The following is a 10,734-nucleotide window of genomic DNA, read 5'->3' as shown; positions in this document are numbered from 1 at the left end:
GGTCCAACCTGGCTGATAGAGTGACAATCTGACTCAAAAAAAGGAAAAGAAAATCCAAGAGAAGTAGTAATTTGCCTGTTCAGAAGAGGGTGAGGGAAGAGGAAGAATTTAGTATTGGAGATAGTGAGTTAGAGGTGTGTGTGGGCCATCCAGGTGTGCACCTCTGAGAACCCAGGCTAGAGTTAGGGTTAGAAATGAGGGAGTGACTGGGCTCGGTGGCTCAGCCTGTAATCCCAGCACTTTGGGAGGCCAAGGTGAGTGGATTGCCTGAGCCTGCGGGTTCGAGACCCGCCTGGGCAACTTGGGGAGACCTCATCTCTACAATAAATCAAAAATTAGCCGGGCGTGGTAGCGTGCACCTGTAGTTCTGGCTACTTGGAAAGCTGAGGCGAAAGGATCGCTGGAGCCCAGCAAGTTGAGGCTACGGTGGCTGGGAGCGTGCCACTGCACTCCAGTCTGGGCAACAGAGTGAGACTCCAACTCAAAAAAAAGAAAGAAAGAAATGAGAAAGTGGGAGTCGTCTGCAAGATGCAGGTGAGAATTGATGGGAAGGTAGACAAGGCACTGTTATTGTACATTCTTGGCCCACGATTGGTGCATACTCAGCACATGTGGTCTAAATCATTGGTCCTCAGAGTTTGCGTCATAGTTCAGGAATCTTCAAATTCTCTCTCATCCAACATTTTTCTCTTCTTCTGCATCATGAATCTCAATTATGTTCCCACATGGGTGTGGAAGTTTATGGCTTGGGTGTTAACATAAAAATATCTTCTGAGAAAATTACAAACAACTAAATTCCTCTCAAATTTGGAGAATGGGGCTAAAGGGAGAAAGAATTAATATAAATTGTCTCCATGTCTTTTTTCTTAGCTGATACTCCAGAAAGAGAATAAGAGGTAAAAGAAATTAAAAAGAAAAAAGGTAATAGTAAAGGAAAGAAAAAAAGAAAGATTATAGGCGCTAAAAATATTGTGAGGAAAGCCTGGCTAAGCATCAAAGGAGGGCAGATGTGTTTCCAAATAGAAGTGGTGGTTTAGATATGTCAGGAAGCACAGCTCCAAATGATGGGTGAAAAATCAAGGTTGCTTAGACTGAACTCAGCAGAATAAAAAGCTTCATGGGAGACTCAAATTGAGGAACAGATCTTTCAGTAACACGGAAGCTCTACTTCAACCCTGAGTTCTCTGGATCAAGTGCTGGCACCAATGATGGAAACTCTTGCCATAACTTTAGGACCCTGAACCAAACGGTCTTTCCATCTTGATTTCATAGTTCTAAGCAATCTTCAATGAGACAATCTCTGTTAAAGATTAGCCACTTTTGATATCTTATCCTCAGGTACCCACGTCCCTTTCTATCTAATGAAGCCTGAAATATTCTGAACAACTCTCATAATTGAGGAGGAATATAGTTCCCATATATACACCACTTCTGTAAGGTCAATCAGTCTAACAAATATTTAACAAAGATGGAGCAGGGTGCTGTGATACCCAAGTCAGAACAGAAATCTTCCCCACCTTCAAGAGGCTCTCATGGCTTGGCTTCTATAAGCCAGATTGGTGCACATGAAGGGCCTGAGACAAAGATCATATCAAATGTCATTCAGACCATGGACAAAAGGGCTCAAGAAAGGAATGGGGCAAAATATTAATAATGTTAATAAACACATTATTTACTGAGTGCTTACTATGCCCCCAGGACCATGCCATGTACTTCAGATGCATTTTCCCACTTTATCCTCATAGTAATCCTTGGGTAGGCATGATTACTATCACCATTTCACAGATGAGGAAATTAAGGTTCAGAGATGTGAATTCACTTGCCTGTTGAGAGATGAATCTGGGATACCAACTCAGGCAGACAACTAACTTATTTTTTTTTTTTTGAGTTGGAGTCTCACTCCGTCACCCAGACTGGAGTGCAGTGGCCACTCCCGGCCACCGCAGTCGCGACCTGCTGGGCTCCAGTGATCCTTCCTCCTCAGCCTTCCAAGTAGCTGGAACTACAGGCACGCGCTACCACGCCCAGCTGATTTTTTATTTATTGTAGAGATGAGGTCTTGCCAAGTTGCCAAGGAGGGTCTCGAACCTGCAGGTTCAAGCAATCCACTCACCTCAGCCTCCCAAAGGTGCGGGATTACAGGCTGAGCCACCGAGCCCGGCCGACAACTAACTTTGAAGTCTAGAGAAAGTTTCGTGACAGGGAAAGCATGAGAACCAGGCCTAGGTATAGCAGGTATATGGGCTGATAAGATGAGAGGGCAGTGTAGACTTTGAGACTAGCCTTTGTTGATTACTAGCTATGGGACCTGGGGCATGGTTCTTGAGCACTTTGTGCCTTCCATTTCTTTATCTATAAAATGGAGAACTATACCCAAACTAGTAGAGCTGTTAGTAGCATTTCATGACATGATGTCTGTAAAATGCCTAGAACAGTGCCTGGCCTTTAGTAAGCATTCAGTAAATACTAATTTTATTGACATAGGAGAAATAGCACAGGCCAAGGGACCCTGGGCTAGTTCTGGGTACCCAGGATAGTTAGTACCCGGCTTAGGTGAGGGTTACCGGTTGGCGCACATCAACTAAAGGGAGAGAAGGCAGAATTTGATTCAAGTTGTAGAGTATGCATCAGAGACATAGCTGTGTCACTTGGCCATGGAGTAAAAGACCTAGGAAAGTAACCAAAATGAATGAGTGTCTGGAAAGAGGAGGTGCAAGAGAGCCCAACTCAAAACAAGGAGAGAAGAGAAACAGAACAGTAACTTCTATTGCTTCCTCTTTGCTTGATAGTTCCCTTCTGTCTCTGCTCTGCAGAGTAAAGGCAGTGGTAATGTTTAGGTAGCCCAAGGGCCTTGTGCCACTCTCCAAGATTCACCAGCTTTGAAAGGCTGCTTGCCTGCCCAATCTCCAGACATTCGCAAACTTTCCCAAAGACGAACATGTTCCAAGGCCCTATTCTAAAACTGACCCACCTCTTGGGAGGTGAGGCCAGGGCTCACTGCTGAATGGGCGCCATTGTACTCCCAAGTGTCTGTGGGTCCAGATGCCATAGGTCTGAAGATGGTTCCACCACAGCCTGCGGTGCAGTCTGCCTGCAGACTTTGATTCACTCCAGGGACAACACTTGAGAATTCAAACAGGCAACACAAGTGATTCCAGGAACCCCTGCCAGACTCATACTCTGTTTTTCCATCATTTCACTCTCCTTCCCCTGGGGATGGAGCCTCCTTTGGCATTTCGCGTATGAAAAATCAAAACCACCAACAGGAGGAGCACCTGATAAGGACAGAGACATTGCCCAAGAGTTCCCAGGAAGAGGTGTCTTTGTTCTTGATTCAAGCCCTCGATACTGCTAACAGCTCTAATTACTGCATTTGCCATGGGATGTAAAATAAAACCACATTCCAGAAACCATGTAGTCTCCCCGGGAGAGACACGCAGGGAGAGGTGCCCAGGACTGCAGGAACGTGTTCTTTCATTTCTGGTCCCTAACCTTGGCAACCTTACTAGGAATTTAACAGTACCTTCTTTATGTGCATGGAGGAGGGCACCTTACATATGTAGAGATGTATCTCACTACCTGTATTCACAAATCTGGTCTGCATATTTGACTACATTTTGTGCAAATCATGCTTCTTAAGAACGTTAAGACCTTCCAAATTCACCCAAGCTATTTTGGGGAAAATGAGGACTTCAGAAATTTCTGAGGCTATAAGCAAAACAAAATAGAACTTTTTTCAACATAAGTTAACAATAAAATCTGATGATGTAACACCCATTCACACTCACATCACAAACCAAAGTGACATCACAAATACTAGAGATAATGGCTCCAAACTGCCTGCATGTAAGTCAAAATCTAAACAAACTGTAATTTGTCCATACGTGACTGAGGCAGAGAAAGACAGATGACTAGAAATATTAAAACAAAGAGAAAAAGGATAAAGAAAATACATATTTCTTCCCCCTACTAAGCTAGCTAAAATAAAATTTAAGGCAACTGAAATATGGTAAGATGATTTTATTTTTTATAGATGACATTCCTTAGAAAGCCAGGTCTCTTTAAGTATGTGATTCTAATATATTCAAATTTTTCTCTTGCTCTTGGCTTGTCCCGGGAAACGGAGGCTAGCATCATTTCCATTGTGCTTTTTTGCCTTTATGGATTCCTGACTGGATTTATTTCCCTGTGTGGCAGCTCTTCTTGTCACATGGCAGTTAGGCTAGAAAGTATAAGTCAGGAGTTGAAAGTTTACCTCTGTCATTTCTGTGTTGCAGCATAGTTGAGTGTCCATGACTCATGTCGAAGTCTTGAGTGACCCTGTCTGCCTTCCACTCCTTCTCTCTCCAGTAGACAGGAATTGTCTTCTATTTCTTGGAAACATTCCCTGACCTCTGACTTCCTGCCCCAGCATGCTGTGTTCTTTGACAGCCTGAATATCACCATTACATTGGGAAGTTACTTTTTCTTCCCTACTTGGTACAGAATGTGTTAGCGAGCAGGAGAGAAGACTTATAGCAAGAGTTCTAAGAATTGTATGGTAGGAATGGTCTACAGAAGATGTCAAGTCTCTGCTTGAGAACCAGTCTCTTTTTAAAAAATTTTCCCCACCCCTTTATAATTCTAGCATTCAATCTACATGAGACGAGACCCCAGCATCCCTATCTATGGACTCCGACAGTCCATTTTACTAAACACCAGGCTGCAGGACTGCTATGTGGACTCACCAGCTCTCATCAACATCTCGATGGCCAGAACATGTGCAAAGCAGAACATCAATGCTCTTGTACCAGGTACAACCTCTTCTTGGGAAGTCGTAAAGGACCCGTTAATTACCAGTTCATTCCCCCTGGTTAAGCTTATGCTCAGGCGGCAACTGAAGGATAAGTGCTGTCCAGTACCACCCAAGTTTGGAGAAGCAAAACTCTCGAAGAGATTAAAGCCCAAGGACAGTTCGGTGACGAAAGCCACCCCGCCGGCCAGGATAAGAAACCCCATCAGTTCCAGGAGCAAGCAGTCAGCCGGGCAGCTGCTGGGCTCACCTAGGCGCAGGAGGTCTGCAGGAGGCATCAGAGAGGTAGATGATGGTCAGTGGTGGAGAAATGTGATGGGCGGGAGAGGGAAAAGTAAAACGAGAGGACACTCAACGCTTAAGAGATTTATGCTGGCCAGGCTTGGGAGGCAGAGGCAAGTGAATTGCTTGAGCCCGCGGGTTCGAGACTCTCCCGGGCAACTTGTCGAGACCACGCCTCTACAATAAAATACAAAATAGTCGGGCGCGTTAGCATGCGTCTGTAGTTCCGGCTACTCGGAAGGCTGAGGTGGGAAGGATCGCTGGAGCCCAGAAGGTCGACGCTGGGGTGGCCGTGAGCGTGCGGGCCACTGCACCCCAGGCTGGGTGAAGGAGTGAGACTCCAACTCAAAAGAAAAAAAGACTTATACTGGCTGGGCATGGTGGCTCAGCCTTGTAATTCTAGCACTTTGGGGTGGCCAAGGCAAGAGGACTGCCTGAGCCTGAGGGTTCGAGAACAGCCTGGGCAACTTGGTGAGACCTCTTCTCTACAATAAATCACAAAAACTAGTCAGGTGTGGTGGTGTGCGTCCGTAGTTCCAGCTACTTGGAAGGCTGAGGTGAAAGGATCGCTTAAGCCCATGCGGTGGCCATGAATGTGCCACTGTACTCCAGTCTGGTGACAGAGACTCCGTCTCAAAAAAATAAAAAGAGATTTAAACCAAATGAAGGAAATCCTAGAGTTGTAGATAAGATGGGGGTGGGTGTGGGATAAGAGTGGAGGCAGTCCCATATGTGGGGTCATGGCTATTGATTATTTATTCTGTGTGTAGTTCTATAGAAGGACAAGATGGCTTTCATCAATACAGACAAAAGGAACTTGATGTAAAGGAAAAATAAAAGTGAGAAAGGCGGTTAGGATATGGGTAGTGTGTGCTTGTGCACATACACACACCAGAAGTAAGTTATTGATCTGGCTGTGAACTTCCACATGGAAAACTTGGCTTCCAGAAGCCTGATCAGAGTCTGGCTCCAACTCCACGGTGGCCAGTAGCCCGTCAAGGTTCAAATCCCAGCTTTGACTATAATGGAGAACAAATTCGGGCTTAATTTCTTTGTGCCTTGATATTATCATATAAAATGGGGGATAATGGCCCTTTCCTCACAGGGCTTCAGAGTCTGGCAGAGTAAATAATTAGGATCCTGCAGTGGCATTCAATAGATGACAGTTGTGGTTATTAACCTTCTAGCTGTGTGGCCTTGGGCAAACCACTTCCAATTTCCTTGCCTTTAAAGCTGTCTCCTGCTGACCTTACAGGGCTATGAGGAACACACACAGTGGTATACATAAAGGAATTCAGTAAACTAAAGCATGCTAGACAAATGTTGGTTGTTGCTGTTACCAAGACTCTGGGACACAAATCCCAGATAATTATTCTGAGCTCCCTTCTCAAGTTTTAGCTTTGACTTCTCTGCTTTCTTCCTGGCTAGAGTAAAGAAAGTTCAAAGGAGAAAAAACTAACAGTCCGCCAAGATCTTGAGGACAGATATGCTGAACATGTGGCTGCCACCCAAGCACTACCCTGGGACAGCGGGACAGCAGCCTGGAAGGGCCAACCATTGCTTCCTGAAAGCCGAAAGAAACAGCAGTTGTCAGAGGACATGCTAACCATCCATGGCCTTCCCACAGAGGGTTATCGGGCTCTGTATCACGCTGTGGTGGAGCCAATGCTGCGGAATCCTTCAGGAACTCCCAGGAGGTACAGCTTGGAACTGGGCAAGGCTATTAAACAAAAGCTCTGGGAGGCTCTGTGCAGTCAGGCTGCCATCCCCAAAGTTGCTCAGAAGGACCTGTCCCTGGGCAGGAAGCGGCCGGGCGTCTATAAGAAGCCTGTGCTCAAGAAATGGCCCAAGTTAAAGAGCAAAAAATAGGAACAGGAACTCATGGTGTTAGGACATTCTCTGCTAGATGTCTGAAAAATAAACACCAATTTGTACCTTCTACGTAATCTCAGAGTGCTTTATAAATTTGAGACCACTCTCTCAAGGAAACAAGGCAAATGCATACTAGATTCCGTCAAGACTGAGGGTTCATCTAGATCCACTCATGATTAGGTCATTTTGAGGGCTAAATGCTTGGAGGTTTTTCCTACATAGGCTTGAGGGTCTTTCAGTTTTTAAGGTAGGAAAATGACCAACAGATGAAGCAGATGGTTTACATCCAGCCCACGGTTCTGATTTTAAAAACAGGACTTCCAGGATCTTGGTAATCAATTACCATCTTCCCTAGCTCCCTTCACACAGGGCTGAGCAGAAAGCCTATCACCACCTCAAGGATGTAAACCTACACATTCTCTAGCAGGTGCTCTCCCATGACACTACGCAAATCCCCAATAACCTGAACTCTATGTTAACAGGTAAGAAAGTTATACAGATGCTTCCATGGGCAAGTTTAAGTTAAAATCACTGCCCCATTGTAGAAGACTGTAGAATCTTAGACCTTTGCTGAACAGAGCAATGACAACATGTAACATATACTTGATAAAATTGTATTTTTTTAAAGTCATTTGTACAATTTGTTACAAAACCATAGAAGACTACAACTTGTTTTAAATCATTTTTGGTCTGCAAATATGTAAAATCTGTGTGCAATTATCATGTATTTACAGGGCCTTGTGTTAGTCATTTTCAATGATTATTCCAACAATGTCACACTCTCAACATAGGACATGGCTTAAGATAAATATATTAGTAAATAAATATTCTGAGAACATATTTCCATAAATGAAATGTGCTGCTATACATATACAGAATATACATAAGTTGTTTTCTAGCTTTTAAAACATTTTTAAAAATGGTAATGTTGGAAAAAGAGCCCTTAGACCATTTTATTACAAAATCTTTACAGCAAAGTCTTTACAAAATATCTTTTAAGTGCTATGGGAGAAATAAAAAAAAACATTTAAAAATAGTGCTTGTTAGACCAACATAATAGAATTTATATAAAGAATGGTAGAAAAAGGCAGTTCTGTTTAAAAAATAATACTCTTGATTAGTAATCATTTTTTAGACCTCATTTTAAAAGCATTAGTTCTGTAAGAACTTTGAGTAGAGACCAGCAGCACATAAGGGAGGGTCTGAATAGTGGAACAGAAGATGGGGCTTTAGGAAGGGTTGGGGTTAGGAGAGGGGGAAGGACTGAGAGTTATAACTGGCTTACTGGGGCTATGTCTGCAAATAGGTACCTTGTTGGTCAGAACACCCACACCTCCAGTTTTAGCTGGTTCTAGAATTCTTCTGTTTACATGGCTGTGTTATACCCAGAGCTAGGTCACTTGGCCACACTCAACCAGCACACACTGACTTGGAAGGGGAAGGGTGGGGTTTTCAGTGGAACATGAGATGCTCCCATTTTCCAAGGCTATATACTACAGACCACTGAGAATCCACCAAAAAGGTACTTGTCATTTTTACTTAAGTCTCACAACCTCAAAGAAGACATTTCTTTTGACTGAAATGGTGATGAAATAAGATGACTGGTTCTTTTATTCTGGTGATCTCTCGGTCTCATAAGCCAACACAAGTTCAAAAGATAATGGTTGATACTTAGAGTTTTTACATTTTTATTTTTGTTTCTACTACCTGTCAACTACCAAAATTTAATGTATTTCTTTTGCCACCTGCAGTTACCACTCTTCCAAGTGAAAATTTTATTTATTTTAATGAGCTCAGTAGAAGCCACATTCTCCACTCATCTATTTATTGCTTAAGGCTATTGAGTAGTTTTCCAGCCAGGGCTAAAGAAAGCCACTTTGGGAGTACGGTTTCGGACAAGGAAGATAATATGCACTCAAAGACATTAAAAAACAAAAAAGCAAAACCACAAACAAAAAAAATTTCAACAAGAAGAAGCTGTTTTTGCAGTTCATGTTAAAAGCCGTACCCCCTTCCCTAAAATCACAAGCTGTTGTCCTCAGCAGCTGCTACTCCTGGCCCAAGCAATAAAGGCGGCCCAGATCACATGTCAACAGCTTAGGCGCTTCTCACACCCTCACCAACAGGTGTGCTGGGCACAGCCAGGGAAGCAGCCCCCAAGGGACTGCACCCTAGAGTCTGGAGGACAAATCTCACCATAGCAAGCCCCTAAATGGCAAATGACTTGATTATCTGACGCTGAAATTCTTTTCTGTCAAATCCTGGCTAGAAATAAGTAAAATTTGTCATTGTACACTGGGGTTTTTAAGAAAAAAGTATTTTGATATAGTGAGATTCTCATTCAGAACATTCTGGTCTGGACCCTGGACTGACTTCTTGTGAGCCTGACTGGAGAGGGACCATCATAGTCGCCTGGCAACCCAGGGTGATTTGTATTTCCTCACCTACAGGGGGTCAGGACCCAAGGTTCCTATTCTGCAAATGAGGTTTTAGACCCAATGGGCCAACTCCTTCAGATGGCAACAAATATCTGCTGAATAAACAAATAAAGTGACCAGAAGAGTTAATGAACACAAGGGATAATATGATTAGTTTCCTTTACAAAAAACAAAAATTAAAAATAAAAACAACAAGGAATACATTGGACAAAAAGGATGACAATCCCTGATCTGAAATACCTTTAAATAGATTCTCCCTTTAAAAAATGAAACATCTTAAAAACAAAACGGTTTGGGTTTTTTAAATCTCCCTCCCCCTTAAAACAAAAGGCTGGAAAAATATATAAAAACCGGCCTTTTGGGTCTAAACTATCTGATAGTCTCTTTCTCTGTCTCACGGAGAATCAATACATAATAGTGCATTAGGTAGACAGGATAGTAGACATTTGTAGGTGAGATGAGCAATTTCAGCCATGAGGCAGAGGGCTGAATAACCCTGAAGCGGTGCTTCTGTGGGAAAATGGGGTGGGAAGGGTATCATTCAAACGGAGCTCAGTGCAGACCTCGTGGGTTCAGGCATGTGCCCCCAGCAAGGCAGCCCGAGGAAGCAGCAGCCAAGGGGCATGGCTGCCCCCACATAAACGCATGCGCACAGCACGCCCCAGTGCACAGTGGTGCGCTGCCAGGTTAGTGGAGAGCACCTTCCTTCAGCCCCATTGGACACCAAGGCCACAAAACTACATTCCTTCTGGGTGTTTGTCCCCACACCCCTTTGAGCCATTTCTGCAGCCAGTGACAGGAAGCCTAAACTATTTTTGCAAAGGACTCCAAAGTTAGGACTGCCAAGGGAGAAAAGCCTCTTCTTTCTGCCCCAGGGATCAGAGTTCAGATGGAAAACCCCAAGAGTTCTCCTCCTTACCATTACCTGGGCTTTGGCTAAGATTAGGGCTGGGAACTCTGTCATTTTATTTGGGACAATGTCCCGAGGAGACAGATTGAGGATACTGGCAGAATCATCCCTGTCACCCTGGAGCTTCCATGGCAATAGCCTGACCTGACTCCCCAGTGCTGCATACCTTGTACACATACCCTCTTCCTACTTGTTTTCATCACATGCCTAAAGATTTGGGCTGGAGAGGCATGGCTTCCGAGGAGAGCTGACATTTTTGTACACTGGGATTTGCCACGAGAAAGGAAGAGGCAGCTTTGCATTGTTCCTCAGAGTTTGTACCCATATCAACTAGCTTTTTTTCAAGTTTCTGGTTCATTTTCTAAGGCAGGTGTAGCCCTGAGCTTTTCAAAGGCCTGAGCTCCCTCCAGGGAGACAACAGTATCTACACATGATGTGGT

The 10,734-nt window shown here is 43.9% G+C and overlaps 1 protein-coding gene across 1 annotated transcript; it reads left to right on the top strand.

Annotated features, from left to right (window-relative positions):
- The first annotated feature begins 3,899 nt into the window (after nt 1-3,899).
- On the top strand, nt 3,900-7,013 carry CUNH22orf31 (chromosome unknown C22orf31 homolog). Its single transcript, XM_008071013.1, has 3 exons — nt 3,900-4,009; nt 4,628-5,077; nt 6,503-7,013. Exons 1-3 carry the CDS (start codon nt 4,007-4,009, stop codon nt 6,941-6,943), a joined length of 894 nt encoding a protein of 297 aa, XP_008069204.1. The 5' UTR covers nt 3,900-4,006; the 3' UTR covers nt 6,944-7,013.
- Nucleotides 7,014-10,734: the final 3,721 nt, after the last annotated feature.

The sequence above is a fragment of the Carlito syrichta genome, unplaced genomic scaffold (assembly GCF_000164805.1).
Source record: "Carlito syrichta isolate Samal-C Ts95f unplaced genomic scaffold, Tarsius_syrichta-2.0.1 Scaffold314095, whole genome shotgun sequence".
Classification (NCBI taxonomy): Eukaryota; Metazoa; Chordata; class Mammalia; order Primates; family Tarsiidae; genus Carlito; species Carlito syrichta.
This window is presented reverse-complemented; position numbering and strand designations above follow the sequence as displayed.

Bases quoted from the DNA above. Each gene is read 5' to 3' on its own strand.
- CUNH22orf31 (XM_008071013.1), top strand. The intron at 5,078-6,502 runs GTAGATGATGGT...CTTCCTGGCTAG, and splicing joins CTGCAGGAGGCATCAGAGAG to AGTAAAGAAAGTTCAAAGGA.